The sequence below is a fragment of the Gymnoscopelus braueri genome (assembly GCF_963280865.1).
Source record: "Gymnoscopelus braueri genome assembly, chromosome: 2".
Taxonomy (NCBI): Eukaryota; Metazoa; Chordata; class Actinopteri; order Myctophiformes; family Myctophidae; genus Gymnoscopelus; species Gymnoscopelus braueri.
Window position 1 is genome coordinate 38,137,248 of NC_137604.1, and position 27,134 is coordinate 38,164,381.

Below are 27,134 nucleotides of genomic sequence, written 5' to 3' on the forward strand. Positions count from 1 at the left end.
GCTCATGTGGCCTAGTCGCTTCTTTTGGGCTTGCAACACTGCCCACAGCCTACACAGCCCCTCTCCTGGTTATCTTTGTTACACTTGTATAACAATACAATTATCAAAACATAATGAGAAACTAATAAACTAATACTACTACTAGAAAATATACCGCAGATTTGGCAGAACCCAACGTCACTGACATCTATTGAAGTATTGCTGGGAGGGCCTGCAGCGTTCAACAACTTTGTTAAAGAGGGATTTACTGCTGTAAAGGTATTATGAGAAACCAAACACACAGTCCACAATTCCAAACCAACGCCATTCTTCTGTCCCAGGCTTGCACTGTGTAAACAGAAACTGTGCTCATGATCACTGGTTCTCAACCTTTTCAGGCCGCGACCCCCCAAAATAATATATTTGAATTGGGGTCATGCCCTTCTTTGACACCATCTCAGAGAGTCTCGAGATCTCATTTGAACCAACTGCACTGACGGCTATTTTTGGAATTTCTCTCCCTACTCTATCACTACCGAAGCACAAACCACTCTCTTAGCTAGGCGTTTAATTTTGATGAAGTGGAAGTCCTCTGCTCCCCCATCCCATCTTCACTGGATTAGAGATGTACTCCACTTTATTAAATTAGAGAGAATTAGAAGTACCTTAAGAGGCTCGGTATCTCAGTTTGGGAAAACCTGGGGTCCCTTCCTTGCACTGGTAAACAACTTACAGTTCCAGATTGAGTATAAGCCTGAATTTGAGTATATTAAGACATGATCTCTGACGCAGATGGGTTGTTTTAGTATGTCTATTATGGGGAACTATGTGTGGGTTTATTGTTATGTTCATTATATGTTTTGCTTTGTGGGGTGATCAAGCCATGTTTTGTTTTGTTTTGTTGTGTTGTGTTATGTGGAATATTGCAATTATTCTTCATTTATTTTTTCTATCTGCGTGTTTGTCTTTGTTTGTAGTTTGTATAACTTGAGTCAGGGTAAGCGGTTTATAATTGTCTCCTCCTTGCTGGAGTAGGATTGTACGATGGTTTTTAAGCTTTTGATACTGGGTTAATCTGCATATTGTATTAGTATATACTTCTGAATCCTGAAATAAACAAAACTGTAAAAAAAGAATTGGCCAGTGTTTGACCAGTTTTTATAGTATAGTTTTGATGCAGTAATGGTCTTTTTTCATTCCATTTATTTTTTTATTAAAAAGGTCTAAAACGTCCTTAAAGGTTTAATGACATTCACTTTTACACCACATTCAAAGTCTTTGTCCTGGTCCTTCAAAAGTGCACAAAAAGTTTTAAGTGAAAATTCCATTCCAGTGATCCATGGCAGGTGTTTTTCTCTCACATTTCTAAAGCCTTTTCAACTGCAATGAAAAAAGAAATCTTTGCCTGCGGGTGTCGCTGGTGAGGGATTTTGCCTGTCAATCATCGCCTCTGCTCCGCCCCCCCCAAAGGAAAGGATAGGGGAGGGGAGGGGCGAGGAGGAGAGTGGGCGGGATTAATCGACTGTGACCTCACTGTCGAAGGGCCAAGCTCAGATTACTTTTCAGCCTAATTATTCAGAAAACCCCAGACCACAGAAAATCCACTGAATGTTCTAAGTTCAGTTTTTTTGGGTGTAATTGAGGTCATAAAACCCCAAATAAAACATTGAAAATAAAAAAAGTGAAAATGAACGTCATGATACCTTTAAATTGCCACTTAACTGTCATCTGGGGAACCCACCAAAATCCTGTAGGGACCTCCCTGGGGGTCCCAACCCACAGGTTGAGAACATAAGACTGTAAAAAATATGTTGAGAACCACTGCTCATGATGACTGATATTGTGTAGTTGTTGCAGAGGCATGAGCTGTGACCGGTAGTTATTGTCTGCCGGTGATTGTAACATTTAAAATGACAGCAAGATTTACGGATTGGGCCTTTAAATGAAATTGATATTTTTTTCTCATTGTGATCAGTTAAAATCCCTGATAATCCTTCATATCTCAGCTATGCTATGACATTTAAGTGGCAGTGATTGAAGAAAGAGATGGCCATGTTAAAATAGGTGAACATTCAGCAGAAATAGGTGACCATTCGACAAAAATAGCAGGGGCTTGTAGATGGCAAAGACATTTGGTGTAGAGGGAAAAGGGGGCCAAATAGAACCCTGGGGGAGACAACAAAGTATAGTACGTAGTGGTAATGTATGGCAAATAAAAATTGTGATAGGGAAACATACATTATAAATTGTGCAGCGCAAATCCACAAATTCTTTGTCCATTCAAAGTCTTTATTTGTGGATTATAGCCACAGACTGAAACATCTGTATCCTTGTCAACCCTTCATACTATAAAAACAACTTGACATTTGTCACTCCTTGTGTAGTGTGAACCTGCTTTGTGTTTTGACCCAAAAATCTATATACCACACAACACAACATTTCATATTACTTCCAAAACTTGGAAACTTTATTTACAGTTCAAGTCAGTCACATGCAAGTTTTTTTAATGAATAAACGTGAAATTAGGCAAAAAAAGGCATTTTATTTTCTCCAAAATAGCAATTAAATATACAAAAATAGAGCTTACAAATACTGTACAGCAAATTGTCTCCAAAAATATTCTGCTGCAGAATTCTTAAAAGTTTTATAAACAATGTCTGTGGGGGTCCACAAACGGCATCAGTGTTACGAAAAGGGGGTCAGGGTAACATTGTGGGATGGGGGTGTTTATGGGACCCAAGAGAGAGGGATGTGTTGGTACAAGTGGGAAAGGTACTGTATGTTCATTGAAACATTCAGGGAGAAGTTATTTGAGGCTCAGGGATTGTAGGGCACTACACAGGGAATAAATACACACAATACAACAAGATACTTCAGTTTAGTGAGGCAGTGATAAAACCCAAAGACCCTCACTTAAGAAGGGGTGTGTACCAATGTGGAATTACCTCCTTTAAATGTAGTGACTTTCACAATTTTATACTTCCATCTTAAAATGTCAATTCCAAAGACCATAATACCAACTCATGCTCTAGTATTACTTGCTGGCTGTCACTTCAGAGTCTGTCTCATTCTACTAACAGAGTCAGTGAATTATTGGCCTCTTTCTGGTGTGGAGCGGGAACTCTGGATTTCCTTGTAGTGGTATTCCAGCCTGAGTTGGATTTCCTTAGTATTTCAGCCTGAGTGTGCCTATTCATCTATTTATGAAACGCTTTTAACACAGAACTAGCACTGATGTCACTGGTGATAACAATTGGGAATAGATGACCATTTGTCATGAAAGCACAAGAAAGCACATTTCCATTAACGTTTTTGGCTGCAATCTGGCACTGACTATTCATTTAAAAGTTTAAAGGTGAATTTAATACTTTCAAAAATGACCGAAAATGTTTTTAAAAAACACAACACGTCACATTGTGACATATTTTTTTACATTTTTATATTTATTTTAAATTTTAATTTGGATATTTAAGTATATCAATGTAAATTAACCAATTAAAAAAGTATTCCAAGTACACAATGTTAGTACTGTCTTATTTATGTGTTATTTTGCCATAAATACTGTGTACTATAAATACTTTTTACAGTTTTGAGAACTGGAGTAAGGAAATTGCAAAGTATTCAGAATTCGTTTGACTCAAAACATTGTCAGGGTTGTTGAGCTCGTCAGCTAATTTATTTTAATTCCTTTGTTGGCACTTTGTCTTTATCCAGACTAGGACGGCACACTCAGACAAGGAATTCAAGGAGACGTCAACGATTAAATACAATACATTGTTGGGCAAATGGCAGGAAGTACTGAGCTGCCATGTCACCTCTGGGAAGGAGGCACCTTCCATTATATATAAATACACTATTCTCATTACTACTCTCTATTTACATTTAATAATGGTGTATTTCAGTGGCAATTTGCCTACACAAACTGTCATGCTTTCACATTCAGTCTCCGTTCATCTACATTTTTAATTATCCCACAAGCTAGACATAAATTCAAAGACAAACCTGCAAACACAACACCAAGCTTTAAAACTTGTGTTACCATTAGCCGTGTTTAGGCTCTAAAAGATGCCTTCTCCTGGGATAGTAGCAGGGCACTGCTCAGAAAATACTCAGGGAGGAATAATGGTACCAGGTCTTAATATGACTTTTTACCAGGTTCTACTATGACTTTTATGACTTTAAAAAAAATATATACTCTTGTTTTTTGACCCTAGTTTACTCATTGTAAACAAGGGTCATTCCCCAATGGTTTCTTGATGTGAAATAAGGGTTGATGATAACCTTTTTTTTGTTTAAAAAAAGTTGCTCAGGAATAAGGAAATCAAATTCAGGAACATTAAAAAAAGGAAGAAAAAGTTGAGAATGCCTGCCCTGATTTAAAATCTCAATTTGCACATGCTACTTTCCTAGTAAGCTTGGATATATTTTAGGAGCACACATAGCAGAAATGTCTAATAAATCAAAGAATCAATGATCTCAGATTGGTATCTCACTGCCTCTGCAAAGCTACAGACCAAGAAGCAATACGATCCCAAAATACCTAATATAATTAAAGATGGCCAGGCGCACAAGGTGTTTTCCTCTTGTTCAACTGTAAATCAACCCTTAACTACTGCAGTACGAACACAAAGGGAAATGGTGTTAGAAAAAATCATCTCCTCCGTGTCCCCCAGAAGCACTGAACCACTCTCCAACACTCTATTGAGATCTTTTTTTTTTAAGGGTTACCACTCTACCTCTATGGGACAGAGTTGAGTCTCTCTATGGTTTAATTATCAGTGGGAGCCATTTGACCATCTTCAATTCACTTCCATAATCATACAACCTCTGCAATTTAACCTCTTAATGTTTGGCATGTTTATAGCATACAAGCTATTCAAGAACATAATATTGATGAAGTTCAATATACAGTAGCAAGGTCCGTGTACTTGAGAAAGACACTGAACCTCTCCTTGCTCATTTTGATCTTCTCTGACAAAACTACACATCTGTCATGTAAATAATTTAATTTCTATCCTTCGTAAAAATAAAAATAAATGATTGTGTTTCACATGGGTTTTACGCATTTGGGACACTTTTCTCTGCTTATTTCTATATTCAAACAGCATTTTAAACCATTGACTCAAAGAACATACACAATGGCAAGGTTCATAGGGATCTGTGTGTTAGTGAACAAAACCACAATGTGTAGTATAGAGGAACACAGTGAAACAGAGGGGGGGAGAAAGCACCAGAATAAGGGCACTAAAGAGCAGGGCTGTGTGGAGATGAATAAAAATGCTGCCTCACCTTAACTTGCTGACCACTGCCTCTCTGTCAGCATAGCAAGGGGACTAGTATGCACTCATGTCCACTTATGTGCACAGCAGAACCCTCTGTGTTAATTTAACCTGGAGAGTACAGATGTAATCAAATTGACCCATATCCACTAGCTAGCCAATTATGTGTAGGTCCAGCATTGGTCATATCTACAACTAGTGTACATTTGAAGGTAGTTTTATGTGATTGTGTGAATAGCACCTTTTTAGGAGTTGAATTGCAAAGGAAGCAGAAGTGTCATTGGTTCTAGTCAAACTGATTTGCAAGCTATTTTCTGGCATGATGGGTAGTAGGCCTACATGGTTTAAGAGATTTGTGTTAGTTTGTAACCCTTAGACCGTCTTTAGAGAGATCTTTCATCTGAAGCATGTGACCACAAATTCACCACCACAGCTCAGCATTACATTTTAAATAATAAAACCTAAAACTGTTCAGTTACTGCACATGCTGAATCAATGTTAAATTTAACACCATAGCTAACAGGTTTTTGTTTAGTTAAACATAATTAAATGAGGTTCTGGGGAGATTTGGCAGATAGAGATTGGCTGTAGACATACTGTAGTCATGGATGTTTTTGTCTAATCTGATTCATGATTAGACTCATCCCCACTGGACTCCTGGATTGCGTGCTTAACTGTATAAAACCAAAACAACTCAACTGTGTATTTTTACAAGACTGTTTTGATAGCATCATGACTAATGACTGTTAAGGAGGGGCAATGTTAAAGAAGGCCAAAAACTTATGTAACACAAATAATGTCTGATTGGCTGTCCCAAGGATTCATAGGAACGGCTGATTGGTTGTTTCAGGGAGTCATAGGAACGTGTGATTGGTTGTCAGTCATAGGAAGGACCCCTCAGGTCAGGTTTCTCCATTTCCTGCTCTCCACAACACAGGAAGTGACTACAGCCTGTTTTGTGTGTGTGTGTGTGTGTGTGTGTGTGTGTGTGTGTGTGTGTGTGTGTGTGTGTGTGTGTGTGTGTGTGTGTGTGTGTGTGTGTGTGTGTGTGTCTTCAGTCAATAATGTACTCCCAAGACAAATAATTTGTTCTTCATTGTGTTTTCTTTCTATATTCACAGTACTTTCCTAAGCATTGTTGCAATATACCACTGCATTCTAGCATAAGCAACACAACCAGTGATGATTAGTTGATTTGTTTGAAATGACAGACAGTGGCCATACTGTAAAAAAAAAAAAAAAACTTGTGTAGCCTTTTATATCAAGTTATAAAGTCTTCATATGAGTGTGTGTGTGTGGGGGGCATGGCCCAAAAAACATCTGGGTTACAACACATTCAGGCCTTCAACAGTAATTCACATTTAGTTGGACGTGGTGTCCCGAGGTTCTATGAGCTTTTTTCTGATGAGTATGTGATTGTGTATTTTCCTGTGTAATCAGACCACAAAACTTTGACCACATTTTCTAACATTTACACTGAATTGGGTATAGTTGTCCCTTTAAGATAGATCTTTGTCCTTTAAAACCAAAGTTCACTCAGTAAAAAATAAGAAAGAAAACCTAAAAAATAACACGTGGCTCTGTACATATAAAGAAATAATAGTTAATAAAATATAAAATAGGACCTTGCTACTACGCTCACAAGCAATTAAGTTTGAGTTCTCATAAAGTGCTTGTTATAAAGAAAACAATAATAATAAAAGCTGAAGAAAATAATGCAACCGTTTTTACATTTCAAATATTTGTAGTTCTTGGCTTTTGTGTCTCATTTTCTTCTTGTCTTCCGCTGGTGTCCCCAGAAAAGTGCTTTGGTTGTGAAACAATTGTTGCCCAGGCTTGGCAGAGGAGAAAACTAAGAGAACTCCTATTCTCCATTTGTCCATGAAAAGAATCAAAATGAAAAAAGGAGAAATAGAATAGTACTGTAGCTGTATCAGCCAGAGCTGATGGCCATAAATCCTTGTGATGAATCCATCAAGAGAGAAGAGAGGAAAGCAGAGGAGCAGATAAGATTCACTCCCTTGTGAGTCTCTGCATAGCAGCTCTACTTTCTCCTGTCTATCTGTTCTCATGCTCAGATACAAAGATGTGCAGATGTCCTCAGATGCAAATGTGACTGTACAGGTGGGTGACCAGGTGTTTTTTGGCTGTGTCTGTAGTGTGCAATGGTAACCGTGTATGTGTTTGTGTGTGTGAGTGTGTATTTGCTACACCAGATTCTCCACGCCAGGCAAAGGTTGCTGTATTGGCACTGGGGCTGGCACAGGATCCATGGGGCTGCCAGCTTGCTGGGCCAGCTGTAAGACTGGCATGTTGCACAGCGGGCACACCTTCCTCACCTCTAACCACTTAATCAGGCACCTGGACACAGAGACAGAGCGAGAGAAAGAGATGGAGAGGCAGGACTTTCAGCTGACATTGATATTTCATGACTTATACTCTTTTTCAAATACATTGCTGAGTTGGGCTGAGAATCCGTTTCCATAAATAATAACTGCTTGGGCACAGATTCCAGTCACGAAATGTCAGCCCTTCTTCTCACCTGGTGCTGGGCTGTTTACAACGGGGTTGCGGAATCATATACAATAATAGCTTGAATTTATATAGTGCCTTTCATGAACCCAAGGGCGCTTTACATCAAAAACAATGAACAACCAACAAACAAACAACCAAAACAACTATTTGCCATAAGCCTGAGAGAATAGGTGTCTTTTCAAGGCAGCCACTTGCCCATGATAGGATTGTCAGGTGTTACTCAAGCCATTCAACTGAAAGAAATGCTGATGTGAGTCACATCGACACTCGTTTGATTTTTGTTGAAACCTTAGTTACAACAGCTTTTCTGACCAGGAGAGGTAAACAGACTAAATAGGTAACATAAAAAAAGAAATTAACATCTGGATAAGTGATTAAATTCAGGCCCTCTTGTTAATTTGGGCTGACGCAGTGCAGGTATCCGGAAACAGCTGGACTCCAGCATTAGGAACACAGGCTACATTACTGTTAGTGTTAGCCGACTAGCATAACAGAAAACAGCTGACTACAGCATTGAGTTACTACAGCAGCAATGCATCATAGCAAAGAACATGGCCCCACTGGCCCCAATTGTAATGAAAAGACAACCGGTCTCAGCCGTGCTCAGCCCCTCACAGCCCTGCATGGCCCGTCACTTCATGATGGAAATGAGGTACTGTAATGGTGAGCATGACGGAAACATTTCTTAAATGTCCAACATTATTAAGATGATATTATAAGGATCATAGTAGTGTGCTTCTAATCTTACATCTGAGTCCTACACAGGAGATTCACTTACTATTCCTGAAATTAGGTGAAATAAGCCATTTGGTGGCCAATTTAAAACAAAGCACCTCACAGTACATTCCATTAGCTAAACGGAGAGCTTCATCTACTCTGCGCCCCACGTCTCTATACAGTATGTCTGTCTGTCTGTTTATCTATCATATCATGTATGCAGCTGTGAAGCTAACGCAGAGAATGAAGGCAGCACTACCAGCGAAGTGTGACTAAGAGCAGCTTGCATGCTGGTGAATTATTTACTGCGAGTCCAGGACTGTGTATTTTTAGGCACAAAAGTCCCAAAGCAGCACTAACTGAAAAATGGGACATGGGGACATTGTGGAGTAATGTAACATCACTACCTGACCAAGGTGCTTGCTTTGGAAAACCTAACACTAAGGTGTGTGTGTGTATGTGTATGTGTGTGAGAGAGAATAGCAGTGAGTTGTAATTGAGTGAGAGGGGTCCCAACCACAGTGTGGAACAAAACTAGGTCATGGGAGTGAGGTCCTTCACTGAGGTCAACAGCTGAGTGACCAGCTGTGTATGTGAAAACATGGGGAGAAAAAAAGCTCTCATTGACAAACTGTGAGAGTGTGTGTGTGTGTGTGTGTGTGTGTGTGTGTGTGTGTGTGTGTGTGTGTGTGTGTGTGTGTGTGTGTGTGTGTGTGTGTGTGGTCCTGTAGCGCTGTAGTGTACAATCAATTGGTTCCAACGGCTAGCGGCTAATCGCCTATTATTTTAGTTTCCCATAACCTAAACTAATAATCATGATTAATAATCATTAACACAATATTATCTACTCAACGTCCAAAAGCCCCAAAAAAAAGGCCTGTATGGACTTCAGAGTCGCAATTTGGACTTAAATGTCTACGGAGTAGTGTGTGTGTGTGTGTGTGTGTGTGTGTGTGTGTGTGTGTGTGTGTGTGTGTGTGTGTGTGTGTGTGTGTGTGTGTGTGTGTGTGTGTGTATATACGTACTTCCTGTGAAAGGCATGTTTGCACGGGCAAATCCCCAGCTCATCTTTTTGTTTGAACTCCTCCAAGCACACTGCACATATCTGTAGGTGGAGAGAGACAGAGAGAAGGTAACAATCAGTTTCAAATACTGCATTGACAACCAAAGAGCCACTATGTTACTGTGCCAATGAAGCTTCTTGGTTTGATCGTTGCAGTGTTCTAAAACCACACCCACTGACTGAGGCACGATGACAAAAAAACATATGGCCCATTAAGTATACAAACTTACACAGAGTTTAGACCTGCTACCAATCAACCACTGGCAGCAAAATATCAAGGTTGGCAGATTCTGTTGCATGGCAACGTCCTGGTTGGACTTGAAGTACCACAAAGGGGTTCACAACATGATGTGCTTGGTCTAATGTGCCTATGTAATGCAAGGCCGGTTTATTTGTATATCACATTTTAACAACAAGGCGGAAAGGCTTCAAAGTGCTTTACAGAACACATTGTACACACACACACACACACACACACACACACACACACACACACACACACACACACACAGTACTGTACAGCCAACAAGAAATTGACAGGGAAATAACAAAGAGTCATTCAAGCAAGCAAGTTAATAATGGGATGCAGCTTGAAGTCAAGCTCCATGGGGTAGACAGTGGTCAGGGTGCTGACAATGAGTGGGGCTGTGAATTACAGGCTGTGACAGTAATGACCAAACATTAAGCCTACTGTCACAGCAAACTAGCGCAGTGCCAACCCAGTCAATCTACACTCTTTGATAGTAACACAGTGATACAGACATTACCATCAGCAACAGCTCCCTCTTCCCATGCAAGGAAGAACACACAGGTGACTCTTGTCACATTAAATCAACCAGTCACACGCCCTCGCCCAAGCCACCAGCAGGCGTCACTTTGCATGCTTTTGCATTCGGTCCTTTTCTTGGCTGTTGTCTAACATTGCCAAAAAGCTTCCTTCAGGGACAATGGACGTACTTCTCTTTTGTCCTCTCCCTCTCTCTATCTCTCTCACCTTTTTCTCCTCTTCTCCTTTTGAATAGCAGGAGGTTCAGAAAGTTCAGGATGAAAGGAGCGGTGCCGGCCGTCTAACGTTTCTCTCCGGGGATTTTTTGTTTTGGGATGAGGAGAACAAGTCTTTCTATAGAGGGCTGCTTTGCTCTCATTCTCAATGCTAGATCAATGTCTCGGTTCTTTTCCATGGCTTGGCTCATGGGAGACGAATGGCGGCACTAGCCAACATTTTAGTTTTCACACAACCTCTCACAGTCTATCTCTCATCTGTCTTTCTTCATCTCTCCATCCCTTTCATTCACTGTCTTCTTTTCTGTGTTTTTCTATCCCTCTCCCTTTCTGTCCATCTCTTTCTGTGTCTTGCTCTCTATCTCGTTCTCGAGAGAGATCTGAGAGTTTCTTTGATGTACCTCCGGCAGATCTGAAACTAGAGCCAGTCAAATTCCACTGTGATGGGAAGAAAACGTTGAGAACACTCCAGCCACCGTGTAACCACCAAGATACATCAGCTGGATCGATTCAATGTAATTCTAATTTAAAATCTGGGGCTAATTTGATCATACAGCCCTGTTGTGATGCAACCCCTAAAGGTGTGTTCCTTGTCTAATGACTTACTTCGTGGAGAATTCAAATACTGTCCAAATAAGGTTTGACAAATGAGTAATTTAAGCTTGTGTTTTGTGCCATACTGTAGCTTGTTGAACCGAACCAAACCTATTCTAGTCTGGATCTCTTTAGCTAAGCTACCAACTGCAAAAGACATATGCAGATTTGACAGCAATGATGTATACTTGGCCAACTAACAGTCAGTATTCAAATCATATGAAGTATTATGTCAATATTTAGACATGTGGGAGCCAGCCAGCTTTACGAAATATGAATATGCCTCTGGCTCATATCTATTCCACTGATATAGCATACGGACACAGTCAACACAGAGTCATAACAGCTGTACTGTTGATCATTTATAGGCTCCTTTGCTATGTGAAATGTATGGTTATTCACTTGATTGTACAAGTTAAAATTGAAAAACGTAAGAAACCCCCCCCCCCCCCAGCTGATTAATGCGATAGCCTTATAGTGCCAGATGAAATGTAACAGTGTGTAAGATAAAGAACAGTAAGCTCCCACCTGGGAAATATGGGAAGTTGAATACACACATTTTTAGATATACAACGTAACCAGGCCTTGCGTTAAAGACAAAGCGATTTCAGTTATTTACATAGGCTACTAGAGAATATCTAAGACAACAATAGCACTTACTTTTTCATAACATATATAACATACCTATAAATGTGTACATCATATAAGTCTAGCTTTCAAAACCAGATATATTTGCAATGCTATGGAAGCCTTTCTACTGTAAAAAATAATAATAATAATAATATATTGATATAATTGTGCCTGTATTTTTGGAGTGGTGCAATCAAGCAGCAAGGTAATGGTAGTGTCCATCCCATATTTTCTGTTCTACTTAATGAACAGAACCGACAGGCTGCTGAGACAATTTTTCTAACCATTATAGCTATTGCTCTATAGTTGAAGCAGGTTCCAAAATGATATGATGGCTGTCAGTGGTGCTGAACTCAGTGTGCTTTGTAGCCTAGTGCAGGGCATGCTGTTAGGCAACACGCACTGTAGTGTTTAACCAATCATCAACATTAAATAAGACACATAAATACATAAACCAGAATGGGCTAAATAGCATTCAGCTAACTTATATAGCTTTGTGTGTCCACGTCCTGTAAGCTCGCTGCTGTGTAGTGGTGTGTGTGTTGATTACTCAAATTATTTGGATTCATGAGAATATACAGTATCAATGCTTGTAAGGCCTCAGTTAAGCATGCAGGGCTTAACCAGGCCCCCAGAGTTGCTGAGAAACATTGAAGCTGCCACCCCAGTCGCCAAACCTGGAACTGCAGGCGGGAAGAAATACTGATATATTTATATATATAAATATATATAATATAATATAAATATGTAAACATATTATACATAAATACATATGCATTTACATATAAATATGCATCTCGAGTGTATTTAATAAATATCTTGCGTTCATGGCTCGACACTCGGGCTTGTTCATGGAGGTAGTTTGTGACGTAGGACGCAAAAAGGACACTAGTGTGCATGCTCATAACTCTATGGCTGCTCGAAACGACTCAAAATCGACCCAATATTTCTACTTCCGGCAGACTTCCGGGTGCTTCAAAACGCCACTGAGCACTTCCATTGAAATGAATAGCTGGGGGCGGGGCAATCCGCCCTCTATATTATACCTCTATGGGCTTAACTGATGTTCATATGTTTTGTGCTAATTTTAGCACCATGTCACATGCAACAGTACAGTGTGTGGATGTGTAATGGATATGGCCGGGTTTTTCTTTAAAATAAATGTCCAACAAACTGTAATCATTCCAGACATTCTGGCCAGCAGTTTAAAATCATAGTGCAACATCTGGTGATATTTAACCCCCCCCCCCCCCCCCCCCCCCCCAATGGGTCTTCCTAATATTATTTTTTTTGTCGGTAGGCCACTATCGGTTGACAATTGCAATAAAGTTATTTGAAGCAGACAGCCATAGATGGCAATGGATCCGCCATCTTGGCTGCAGTCCAGACATTGTTTGCAATTACATCTCTCCATCGGGAGAGGGTGACAATGGACATAAAACTTACGGATTATAGCTTTAAGGGTTCGATCCATTGTATGCCCACACAATTTGGAAGGCAAACAAACCAGAAGAGCGAAAGAAAACTTGTCACACGTTTACTCAAACGTGTGAGACGTTTACTCAAACGTGTGAGACGTTTACTCAAACGTGTGAGTGTTCAACTACTCTACTCAGAACAGATATCATGTGAGCTGATACTGCAGTGCGTCACAGGAGACACTTGGAATAATCCCACTGAGGCAGGGCTATCTGATGCACACCAACTTCTTCAGCCTGGCGTCTCACAAAACATCAAAGGAGAGAATGGTATGAGGCTTGGCACCTTAACACATCAAGACCTGAGGCTGATTCTACAAATGTCTTCTTTTCAGTTTTCTTTAAAACAAAAAAAGAAAGTTTCTATGTCAGTGGTGCTCAAACCTTTTCATGTCAAGGACCCCCAAAATGTATTTGGCCGCCGAGCCCCATCTCAAAATGTTTTGTTCCAGGGACCCCTAGAAGCAAAGATTTGAGTTACAAATGTTTGCTTAAAAAATGTATATATATATTAGATTTGCACACATTTTTCTACAAGCTCATAGCGCGGCACACAGAAAATGACACAGATGCGTTCCCGGTTTAAATGGGTAAACACTAGTGCAGCACTGTGTTGCACAATAAATTGAACATAATACCGCTGTGTGCGGATGTGAACAATGCTGCACGACAGTCTCTCCTAGTAATTTCATGTCTACGTTCACTCTGTTTTAGACCTAATAAAAAAATAGTTTCTGAGGTGTGCTGGATTATTCATTCATGGTTCTTGCTCTAGTTGGCACCCAGGTTGAGCACAGCAGTGTACAGGGTATTTATATTGTGGTGATACTATGAAAATGTTTTGACTGGCAGGGATGACTGCAGGCTCTTGGAAGCTTGTATCGCCAAATTTCCAATGGGGCATGAACTATTATACTGCTTACTAGGGCTGGGCAATGTTACCATGTTGTTATATAATATAACATTACATCAATATCGTCATATGAGACTAGATATCATCTGGGATTTGGGTTAGGGTTATAATACCTTAATAAAAGTGTTGCCTTTTCCTGGTTTCAAAGACTGCATTACAGTAAAGTGATGTAATACTGTGAACTTACCCGACTTCACTGTTCTAGTTGTTCTATCATTTGCCTTAACCCACTTATTGGCTCTTATTATACAGGCATTACTGATTATTTATCAAACATCTCATTGCGTAATTATTTTGTGAAAGCACCAATAGTCATCCCCACAAATTATCGTCACAATATCTATAGAGATATTTGGTTTTGTTCATATTGCCCAACCCTACTGCCTACACACAAGTTGTCAGAAAATTGGAATCAAGCTGCACTATAAAACCAAATTCTATAGGTTGTTATCGATTTATTAATGTATCAGTATAAAATACAGCAGCTACTGTACATCAGGTTTAGAATAAAGATGGTAAACTATACAGAACCTTGTTACATATTGAGTCAGAGGTTGTTTTCTTACTTAAGTCTTGTGAGATTACATGGTCCTACTAACCTACAGTACACATGACTCGAAAGGTAAACTGATGAGCCCTACTATTCCTAGATATTTTATTAATATATCTGCCCATATTTCTTTCAAGGAACTCAGTCTGTCATGTTTTACCGGTTTTCCTCTGCCTTGGTGGCTTCCAAAAAACTGGGTCAACCCCCTTAGGCTTGCTTGTGTGAGTGTTATTGTTTTAAATGATGCCAAACAGTGTGGCTCCTTCTGTCCCACGTCCTGTCACCCACGTTACATTCTGTAGCAGTCTCTCACTTTCCAATAATAATAATAGTACAAAAAGAAAAAACAAAACAAAACATAGCAGAGCATAGCAGAGAAATTCCAGCTACGATGATAACATGTGGTGATCAATCGGGTGGCATAGTGCAGACCGCCACACATACAGGCGCTATCTTGCTAGTATTTCATTAACACCGTTGTGCTAGAGGGAGACTGTCCATGGTGGGGTGGCCTGAACACTACAGCTAAGATGTGTTGTTTACACTGTTTTCACTCAAAGTGGTGAGTTAGCCTTAACTGATTCACTGCCAATCACGTAGATCTACGCGAACCTATTTAAAGCCGCCACGTGCCAGTCGCGTAGATCTACGTATATATTTTGTTTTCCAATTTGACCCAAAGACTAAGGAGATATGATTTTTCGAAGATCTAGACTCCTATCCACTTCCTTGTTAACTTAAAACTTAAAAATTCTGTATCTCGGCTCCTGAGTACTTTTTTTTTTTCAATGAAAAATCTCTGGCATTGGCTAAAAAAATATGAAAATACCTCTGGCAGTTAATGGGTTAATGGTTAACTCTTTAACTGCCAGAGTTAAAACATCGTCTATAGCTGCCCTTGCCAGCGATTCCGAGTGATTTTACTAACCTTTGAAAAATCATGGAATATTTTCCGTGATCGCCGTCCTCACGGCGATCACCTCGTTACACGCACGGGGGTCTCGTAGAATCGAGAAAAAAAAATGTGTCCGGTCACGGTAATCTGTTGCATAGTTGTGGCCAGTCGAATGTGGCTTGTTTTTGCCAAAAAGAAACATAAACGGAGATAAAGCCATTTTTCCACAACGAATAAACAGGAAGTAACAGCGCCATCTGGTGGAAAACCACTGAAAACCCCAAACTCGTCAAAGTTGTCCTTGGCACTGTGGGCCAAGTGCCGTCGGCCGACAGTTTGCACATTTTACACAGAACCTTTTTACTTCCGAATACAACTGACTGCCAGTCTGTTGTAGTCTGAAGTAGTCTGTTTGGTGGTCTCCGTAGTCACCGTAACACTGGTCTTGTGTCCTCTCCTTCAGCAAGACACTGAACTCCTGATTTTGTAGGTTAATCATCTACAAAAGACCATTGTCAAAAAAAGAAATATTGACTCACAGGAGTTAAGTAACAGAATCACAAAACAAGCTCTATGTATGGTTTCAACAATCTCACAGAAAATGAGAAAACCCCTAACCAAGACACAAATCATATTCACTGATGCTATAACAATGGGTGAGCAGAACTGCGTTCATTGTCTTGCTCAAGGGCAGTTTGACAGAAACTGAACTTGAGACTAGAACTGGACTTGAACCTGTGCCCTTTCCAGCTACAATGAGTCTCTCCATCCACTAGTTCCTAGTAGAATACCACCCATTCACCCTATCCACACAATCAGCACATGCTTGCAGTATATGCCAAGTGTGCTTATTCGGACAGGACACCCCAACCCCAGCAGCTGGTCATAGGAGCTGGAACATGGAGCACTCGTCTGCTCTGGTTACACATTGCATAACAGGAATCTTGGTGCCCTGAGGAGGATCATTTCATTGGTCATCTATTAGCAGGGGTTGTGACTTGTGTTGATACTGTGCCTTTAATAGAGTCATGACATTTCAATCAACTATGCAAAGGTACAGTATGATGTGGTAACGGCAGCATGGAAGTTCGAGAAATCATGTTAGGGAAAATAATGTGATAACTGATGTCCATTTCCCTGAAAAAATTCCCCTACGGTGAAATGACAGCGAAATGTCCCTTCTCATGTAAACAATCACTACACTGACCTTGAGCACCCCCCAATTGCTCCCTTTGAACTGCTCAGTGGCCAGAAGAACAGGAATTGCACTGGGCAGCGGGCGTGTGTGTGTTTCTTTAACTGCGTAGATATGAAGTGGAGGTGTTTTAAAAAAGAGGAGATTTACATGTATAAATAACTGTTCAATACCCATGGCGATGTACAGTTAACAAGGGACTGGGAGGTGAAATAAGGGGGGGAAAAGACTGAACACAAACCCTTTTCATGCAAACGGCAGACATTGAGATTAGTGCGAGCGTGACACCCATTAATGGCTGGTTAATCCAAAATGTGCAAAGACAGCAGCACACTATGTGCCAGTGTGACTGACGACAGGTACAGAATGTTCCTGACCACTATGTCTTACTACGTGGTGGTGATGGTCATTCAACAGCTGATGATAGGAAACATGATGTGAGAGAAAGGAGGATGTGTACTTACCTCATGTAAGTTTAGTTCTTTGACTTTTTCCTTCTGTATAACCTGAAGGGATACAGTGAAAGGTTAGACGAGAACAGCACAAACTTTCTGACAAAAATAACCACTTAACCCTGGCGTGCAGATTTTGGGCATGTCATCACCAAGACGGAACTATTCGTATTTTTTTTGTAAATGGCAGATCTAAATAAGAGATAAGTTGCTGTAAAGCATTATTAATTTGTTTTAAATGTATAGAGGACCACCATATTGAACAGCAGATCACATCAGTTACATCAGAACATGGCCACTTTGTAGTTAACATACTGTTTCTAATGTCAAGGACTTTGTGGGACCAGGTGAGAGAATGTGTATGTATATGTGGGTACCATATTTACTGTACATTATGTACACACTGTGTGTGTGTGTGTGTGTGTGTGTGTGTGTGTGTGTGTGTGTGTGTGTGTGTGTGTGTGTGTGTGTGTGTGTGTGTGTGTGTGTGTGTGTGTGTCTGAAAGAAATCCGTCGCATCCCTTGAGGATCTGCTTACGCGGAAATAATGCTTGTGTGAGGTAACCTGGTGGTCTTACATAACCAGCTCAGTAGCAACCCATGTTAAATTCACAGCTTTTCTAATTGGCCCACGAGGTGGAGCGAGAAGGATGAGGGAATGTGAACGTGGGTGTGACTTAGCATCTCTATGCAAATGAAAGTTCACACACAGAGAGAGAGAGAACACCAGATATTTGCCTAGCTTGCCAGGAAAATAGATGAAAATTCATACTTTTTCTTTTTTATATACACAGCCTTTCATAGCCTGTCACCTATCATACATACCGGTACATTAATATGCATAATAACACAATAAGTATAGTGGTGAATAAAAACTGTGAGAGCAGATTGTTAAGTCAGGGTCGAAATTAAAATTAGACTAATTAAAACAAGCCTACTTGTAAGATGCATTGCAAGCATCACATTTCTTTTTCGGGTCCGTAAAAAAAAAAGGAAGTTAAAGGATCATTCATACTTGTAGATCTGCTATTTTCGGTGTGCGACACAGCATGCAACCAAGTATAAATCAAGCGTAAGTGTTACAATGGCGGTTTTGTGATGTGTTATTAACTATGTCTAAACGTTTATGTGCACATGCCAGCACAGTTAAAGTAGACAAGTGATGGATTATGGAACACTCAAACACTAAGACATTACTGGGATGTTGGCGAGAACAATCTAGTGTGGCACCAAGTTCATTCACTTTTGTGCTGTCATGAGCCACCAAGGCTGATATTTTGTTTAAAATCTTACTGGCGCTGAGCCATCAGTCGATATTGCTTTTTTTTTTAAAGTCACCCCTGCTCTGAGCCACCAAGGCTGTTTTTTTTTTATTACAAATCTTTGTCTTACTGAACCATCAATGCTGATATGTTGTTGCCAAAAATATCACCCATCAAAAGTGTTGGGTGGCTTCTGAAATTTAAGGTAGCTCTCCGTCAAACAGACTACTATAGATTACTACAGGCTGGTAGTCGAATGAAGTCGGGAGATCAGTCGGTTGGAGGGTGTGAAAAGACGTTGCTGTGTTTGTTTGTTGGTCCCATATGGTCACATCTATTTGTCTTTAGGCTCATAAACAGGTCCTCATACTGGTATTACATAAAAGGACAGGTGTGTGTGTTGTTGATGCTCTCGGTCACTCTGCCATTTAAGGTCACTGTGACAATAACAAGATCAGTGACATTCACATTGTGGCCATTTTGCTCCTGTGACATACTCAGTGGGACTAGTCTTAGAGGGGAGAGTGTAGAGTGGCTTTATCTACAGTATACTCGTTCTCTTATTCTCCCACACTTATTCTTCGACGCTTTGTCATTGAACAGTATTTTAACAAAAAAGTCATGGCATGAAACCTTCCATGGCTGCCTTAAGAGCCGATGGGCTGCATGTGCATGTGTCGGTCAAGGGGTTGTTTACCTGTTTGTATGCATACAGCTCTTTGTGTGCCTGATGCCGTAACCTGGGGAGATGAAGAGAAAGAAAACATCTCATTTGATTAGTAGATGAACCACTTCAACAGGGTCTAGCACTCACAGACAAACTGACAGATCAGAACATCCTGTAAAGGGTAGGGATGGGCATTAAGAGTCTACTGGTTGAATAGCTGGTGTGGAAAGGGTGTCGAGTCGACAACCCGTTTACGATGAATGGTATTGGTGATAGAAATGTGGATCACGAGATTGCAAACTCCTTGGCAATCGGAACTATACTGGGGGAGTATAGGGCCGATAGAACACGTGCCTTTTATAAGAATTAGAAATATTGCATGTTTGGACTGGTATTTTTCTCATCTTAGATATCCCTTCATATCTGCTGTTTAGATTAAGATGAAATGTCTGTCTATTGGCCAATATAGCTGGTGTGGCTGGTTCATAAGGATCGCATGAAGTCATTTTGCTCGAATTACAGCGCATTGTCTAGGGGAGGAAAACGTTTGCAAAAAAAGTATCTTTACGATGTAATGATTGCTGTGTGAATAAATTAATCATGTCCTGACGAGGACCTCCGGATCATTAAACATGTATACTGTATGTTTGCATTGGAACTATGAGTGCGTGGCACATTCCTCTCTTCTTCCTCCTCCTTTCGCTCTCATAAAAGGCACATGTTGGCACTTGTTTATTTATGTTGGGCGCTCTAAAAATAAACCAGGAAGATTCGTGTGACTAATCAACTCTTTGTGAAACTTTTCTTTACGACTCGACTCTGAAACAAAATTTAAAATGCCCATGCCTAGTAAAAGGAGAGAAGATTTTTTAAAAGACTGCATTTCCTTAGCATGTACTCATAACCTGATGAATCTACTGTACTGTATAAACATAATGATATACTGTATATGGTATGATATGTCAGTTATTACTGTGTGTTTCGTAGGACCTCAGACTTGTGACCCTCCATGACCTTGGCTGCCTCTGTCCTAAATGGGAATCCTTTCACCTAAAGGGGGAACCACGAGGAATCCTGTTCTTTTGAATAGACTTTGTATGTACCTAAATTAAGGAACTAGTCCAAGCTTATCTACCAAACATTTACTACTCATACTCATACTAAATGAATTGGATGCTACTTTAATTCAAAACTTTCAGGGGTGTTATTATGAATATTGATTTGGATTTCTCATTTGGGATGAATGTCATACGCATGGGACAGCCCAAGGCCAAAATAAAAGCTTGTCCCAGACCAAAATAAAAACTTTTGTTCCTATATTTAGTGCCATTCCACTACATTATATTTCTTCTAAAAATACCTACACACAGACCCAGCAATTGGAAAAGAAAATGGTAAAGCAGGACCCTAGATTTGATACTGTAGAACTGCTACATGGTCTTGTAACTGGGTGTTGGTATTAAGCACTATGACTGTGGTTTAGACTCCACTTGAGCTGCAACAATTTTTAAAACGACATATTTATAGTTCTAGTGCTTGGCCCTTTAGGTCTCATCCTCACTAGGATCCCTTTGCTGTGCATTGTTACAATGTTTGCTGAGACCAATCAATATCAATGATTTCCTTTAGTTTCTATGGATTATGCTTAATTTTACAAGGGATTTCTCTCTAGACTTGGAAGAGCATGGTTTATGTGACATTCAGCTCTTCTTTATTGCTAACTAATAGGACTACTACTCTACAAAGCCAAAGGAAAGTAACTTTAGGGTCTACTTTATGACCGCTTGTTGACATGGTTGCTCAACAGCATATAAATGCTATTTTTGTCAGGTAACACAGTCATCCTAACGAAGCCAGTCTGAGGCACTCTAGCCTACTGTATATAGCCACTGGGGCCATAATAATAAACAGAGAGATGACGTAAGCGTAACACATGGAGAGAGAGTGAGGCATACTCCAGGGATAAATTCTCCAAGAGGCAGCCAAGCATGGTGAAGTACATCCACATTGTGTGTGTGTGTGTGTGTGTGTGTGTGTGTGTGTGTGTGTGTGTGTGTGTGTGTGTGTGTGTGTGTGTGTGTGTGTGTGTGTGTGTGTGTGTGTGTGTGTGTGTGTGTGTGTGTGTGTGTGTGTGTGTGTGTGTGTGTGTAAAATCATGCTTCTATCATATCATATATCCATATCAGACTTGAGAAAGACTGACAGACATGAATTGAATGCGGTAATCTGAAATTTGACACCACACTTCCATTGTCTTCAGCTCTGTCAAATACTTCACTCAACAGGTTTAGTGTAAGAATTGTAATGCATCTTAGGTATCATTAACAAGCCCTTCAGTCTTAAACCCTTTAAGCCTATGATTTGTCACATCAAAGAAATGTTGACTGAGCTGTCAAACTCAAATGTCATCATCACAAAAAAAGGAAATAGTATAATACATTGTGGATAAGAAACCCATTCATGTTCATACTCTTACCTCAGACAAAACACTCCTTACAAATTCAAAAGGAGAATACATACATTATACAGGTACAAAGCCACAGTTTGTATTATGTTGAGACCATGCTCTTTGGCACGAAGACAAGCAAAAACAAAATAACTCAGTGACTAGGAAGAGAATAGGTTGGAGGACAGGAGGAGCAACGATGTACTAGAAGCAGAGAACGAGTGTTGGGACAGGAAGGAAGAAGGTGAGAAATTATGATGGAGAAAGAGGGAGAGAGAGAGGGAGAAAGAAAACGAGAGGAGATAAAGAGAATATTGGTAGGTGTTGTGAGATTTACCTCCATTACTAGTAACCTTAACCTCTCGCAGCAGAGTGAGAGGGATCTGTAAAACAGGCAGCACAGTCTAGGACACAAACTGACATTCTGAAAGACACCAGCAGGTAAAGGTGCAGAGACTCCCATGGGACAGGGGGTAAGGGTGTGGGATGGGGGCGGGTGGTTTAGGGGTCATTAAGTGGCCCATTTAGCACAGCGGTGAGAAGAAGCGAGTGGACCTCCCATCTGAAGAACACAGGAATCCAACTCGCTCCTCCTCTTACTGCACGAGTGTGACCAGGGTTCCATTGCAATTGCATTGTGTGTGCTAGAACATGTGTACAAAATTCCTAACTCTGAGGTCAGATTGCTCCCAGGTACTAGACAGATGTTGGTAAGTAGAGCGTTGACCATGGAGGTTGGGGTGTAGTAATGGAGGTTGGGTAATGGGTATAGCACAGCATAATCCAGAGTTGAATTAACACTCAGAATTCTAATGTGTATAATTCAGCAAAACCTCAACTCAACGCTCAAACCTCTATGTCAGTGTGCTTATGAATTGACCATTCAAGACTTTGTTTGTTCGTTTCCCCCTTACCTCCCATGCTCGATAACTATTTCCTAATACCTGTGTGAAAGTGTGTCTTTGCCAAGCCAGTGCATATTTCACGAGCCTGCGAGGACTCTGGGCCTGACAGAGGTACTGTGATGTTCAGTCTTACATCAATCTCTAGGTGTGTGTGTGTGTGTGTGGGTGTTTATCTTTGTCAGTGGGGCGTGTATTCACACGTCAACTCCAACGCACGACTCACTCGTACCTCACGTCCGCCAAACTACTCAGCACAGTAACTGGACGGATAGCGACCTTGAAACAAACTGATTTAAAAGTGTAACTGGATGGATACAAAGTCAAATCATCCTGAGTGTTAATTTAACTCAATTGCTGCTTCAATTAACAGTTAATTATATGAACACTGAGGACTTTACTGTGTAGTGAGTGACCTTGAAGGATTTCACAGTGTATATATATATTTTACCCAATTGTATTGTTGATATAAAAGTGGGTAGTATATTGCCATGAACCATTTACCACTTATTTAACCATAATGAGGATTTAGATTAACCCTAACCGTGTAAAGGCCTTTGCATGCAAAAATAGTTACCATACAGTAGTTGGCTAGTTGACCGTACCCCTCTAATAATCTGATAATCTAATTTTACTTACATAGGTATATTAATGCCTTTTGGTGGGTATTAAATTACTAGTACTATGTAGGCTTGTAATGATTGCTTGTGGGGATGTAAGGGTATTATTGCCTGTTGGTGGGTTATTATAATTGGTGATTTGGGAGACTGCATCTTTAGAAGCATTTTAGGAGGCAAATTTGCCATTTTTCTTCTTTGCTTATAAATGGCTTCGTAATCTGGCCACCGTTCTGCCTTGTCAGTATTCTTTGTATTGCATCAATGTCATAAAATGTGCCTTTGGGGATTGAGGGGGGTGATAAGGGGTGAATTTAGTTAGAAACTGCTGCCTCTCGGTTCTGGCTGCCTTTAAGAGGTGCTGGACATTATTTCTACTGTTGGGAGTTGCCAGTTGGTTCAAGGAAGTTCTTTGTTACATCTTGTGTACAGGTGCATAAGGGTACACATTGTTTTGTAGACACACACCATGGCAACAGCCAAGACATGTTTTTGTACTGGACCAGACAGGTAGATATAAAGGCCATTCAGATGAATGGTAACCACCACTCCCCCTTTCTTCTTTGATGGAAGCAGTCAATGCATTACGTTTTAATAGGGATGTGCACAGCGACTAATTTCACTGACGTTTAAACAATGGTTTTGTAACAGACTAAACGACTAGTCTAAAATTAATGGATCACTCAGAAAACAGACAAAACAGAGCATTTTTTGATCTACAAGGCCAAAAGAACATATCAAATCTGAAATCTGTTGATTCAGCATAATGGTTTATTTCAGAAATAAATTTGTTCTGAAATTAATTCACGTGAAATCCAAGCAGGGAAAACCATGGCTAACTTCAACGACTTGAGCGAAGATTCTGATCCATTACACAACACATGCTGGTTGTGTTTACATAGGGGAAGGTAGTTTTCCCCCCTAAATGTACCCATGATGCAGCCACTGCATTACAATGCTGAAAACGCCATGATTGCTCAAAGTAACTCAGGGAAATAAGTTACCTTGAGCACTTTAAGGTGATGAAGGAGAGCTGCTGTGTTTTGCAATTATGATCATAAATAATGATTTAAATTACTAGTACTAAAGTAGTAGTAAACGATTAGTAAGGGCAGCACCGTTTAATAGACTAGTCGACTATCCGCGCACATCCCTAGTTTTTAGGCACCATTAATTGAATTAAACTGTGCATATTAATAAAAATCAATTTGGGGTTAGGAAATGGACATTTACATAGTTAATAAGCAATGAGATACATTTGAGGCTTTGAGACTTTGCAATCAATACCTACAAAATAATAATGGAGGGATTGTATTTTTAGTTCAGAATATCAAGTCAGCAATTGTAGTAGAGTAGCTATACCTTCTCCAAACTGTGCTGTCAAACCTTTTCACCCTTTTGTGGAACAACTAATTTATCAGGAGTAAAAAAAGGCAGACTCTCAAAAAAGGAAAAAGCAACCGGCTATGGTTCAAAATTATAAAGTGCCATACAGTTCGTCAAAAGTATTGGGAGAAATACATAATTGTCCTGCATGGATTTTAAGAATTATAATTAGTTTCACTTCAGGTGCTATTGCCATCATACAAAAAGCCCTTCTCGCCCCCTAGAGATCTTGCTGCTTTTGCCAAAATGTGTCAATATAGGAAAACCACAGGGGTCAATTCAGTAGGATTCATCCTGCAATATACCCATTATTATCAAGAGTAGTAAACAGCTCCGATTGAATGCAAGGTGCCCATGAAGTCAAATTAGTAGACTAATTGGTAGACTATAGAAAAAGGAGAAGCCCTTGGGCTTTCTTCAGGCACGCTGAGCCAAGGACAAGTTTAACATGTTTTCATACAACCTGACACTTCCTGACATATATCTATTTCATCAAGTTTAAAAAGTTAACAAGATGGAACTCTCTAAGCTCATTGTTTAGCCAGTTTGGGAATGCACGACATTTGAAAATTGTCTGAATGGATGTGGTGTCGAATATATAGTGGGAGGCTCCTTCTGGTTGGTTGGCATTTCCATCACCACATCATCCATTATAATCTTTTAACAAACACTTTGTCATGCATTATCCCTATAATATCAATAACATGGCCATTGCGCCCACTGAAGACAGCATGTTTTTAATGAATAGTTAAGTTACTAAAGAAACCCCTGTATGGCACTTTTGGTTGGAAAACACTCAGCAGCTCAACGTACAAGTGGTCAATAGCCTTCTAAACATTCTGAACAGGGGAGGTGTGTCTGACTCTTTACCTTATCAAATAGCAGCAGAAGAGGAGACTGAGGATAAAGACAAAGATGGCGGTCCCAAACACCACAATGTAGATGTTAAGGGGCAGGTTCTGGAACCCTATGTTAGGCATTCTGAAGCTGTAGTGCTGGAAGTCGGAGCTCATGGATATTCTGCTGGACAGAGAGAAACAGAAAGATTATAAATTAGGAGCCATTACAACAAACAAAAGAAAACATACTAGTTTTATTTGATCTTGTGTGTCATGATAGTTTTGCGAAGGCTTTCTGCAATTTTCCAGTGCAAGCTCTAGGCACAGAAAATGCACTGGAATGCGTTTTGACATGTTCTCCGCAAAAAGAAAGAAAAGAAAATGCAAAAGAATTTGCATTAAATATCAGCAAGGTTCCCCTTTATTAATTAATTTATTTATTAAACCTTTATTTAACTATGAAAAAGAGATTTTAAAATCTGAATGTGTAACGAAATGAGTAATGAAAATGAGTAATGAAAACTTGAATCTGAACAAGAGAAACCTGGCCAAGAGGGCAGCATAAAACCCCCCAGATACATTTAGATACACATTACTATCAGTCCATACAGTACAGTACAACGAAGTTTAGGGATTGCATGGATAACAACTAGATACAAAGACCATTCCCAAAGCTTCCACATTCTAAGTCCTTTAAGATTGAACCGAATGCATCATATGAAATCCGTTCTGGCAATATTAAGTCTTTTTGGAGGGTATTCCAGGCAAAGGGGGTATCTTTTGAATTCATTTTAATTTGATGAGTTTATTTTGTTCAGGTTATCCTCCTATTATGCCATCAGCTCAGGAACTGTTCAAAAGAAAATTTGTATTGACATACAACAATCAAATACTGAATTCTTAGGCGTTTGTATGGGATGTTTATTCAACAAATCCCACATTAAAATAGCCATCCATCTGAAATGTTTGTTCCCTGAACCAGACCATTGGTTTTCATGCATGGATGATGAAATCCTGCCTTGGCTCCTCTACAGGTAACAGATTGTCGAACTTCCCATCTGATGGGATTCAGCAAACACAGAGTTCTTTGTTCTGAAACAGGCCAAGGATATTGTTTACATAATATAAACTACAGCAGCAGATAACTTGTCCCCCTACCCCTCAACTCACCTTCTAGAGGGACTTCCTACAGTCAGAGAAAAAAAGCCTGCAAGCACTGCTAAGGATCACAATAGAACAGAATAGTCTTGCGAGAGATACGTTGCAAGACCTCCAGAGACGTCTCGGACAGTTAGCACAGCAATCACAAAGGCATCACTTGGCGGCATCAAAGGTTTATAGATCCAGCTCACAACTTGTGTCACATCAACTCTCTACCGTCTGTGACTAGTGATTCCCCACTCTACCATCCAATAGTCCTTTTAAGTGCGCTGGGATGTCTCGGTCAAGTTTTCCCTCTCCATAGACTAGATAGAAGGACATGACTAGACATGCCTGGGTCTCTCCAGAAAAGGAGGAGGGGACAAGAATGACTAGTGTGCTGTTGTTTGGGAAGCTGGCTGGAGCCCGGCGCCCCCCCCAATACAAGCCCACTCATTCATACCTAGTGCCAAGAGCGTCACACCCCCTCCTTTCAGCCAGGCCATTGGGCACAACGCAAAGCCCTGCCTTCTGGACCTGGTTATGGCAAAACTCAATAGCAGGACTGTCATTACCTCTCACATATAAACACA

The 27,134-nt window shown here is 40.2% G+C and overlaps 1 protein-coding gene across 4 annotated transcripts in view; it reads right to left on the minus strand.

Annotated features, from left to right (window-relative positions):
• Window positions 1–6,488: 6,488 nt before the first annotated feature.
• rnf24 (ring finger protein 24) overlaps window positions 6,489–27,134 on the minus strand; it is a 38,682-nt gene continuing 18,036 nt past the window's right edge. For 2 of the 4 annotated variants that reach the window (XM_080456541.1, XM_080456540.1), the window contains exons 2-6: window positions 25,433–25,582; window positions 19,242–19,284; window positions 17,295–17,336; window positions 9,536–9,615; window positions 6,489–7,619 (exon numbers count right to left, since the gene is read on the minus strand). In XM_080456541.1, the coding sequence (XP_080312667.1) occupies window positions 7,466–7,619; window positions 9,536–9,615; window positions 17,295–17,336; window positions 19,242–19,284; window positions 25,433–25,575 (462 nt within the window). In that variant the 5' untranslated portion in view covers window positions 25,576–25,582 and the 3' untranslated portion in view covers window positions 6,489–7,465. Of the gene's footprint in view, window positions 7,620–9,535; window positions 9,616–17,294; window positions 17,337–19,241; window positions 19,285–25,432; window positions 25,586–26,571; window positions 26,858–27,134 lie in introns of those variants that run through there. The other 2 variants (XM_080456542.1, XM_080456543.1) reach the window with 2 other exon arrangements.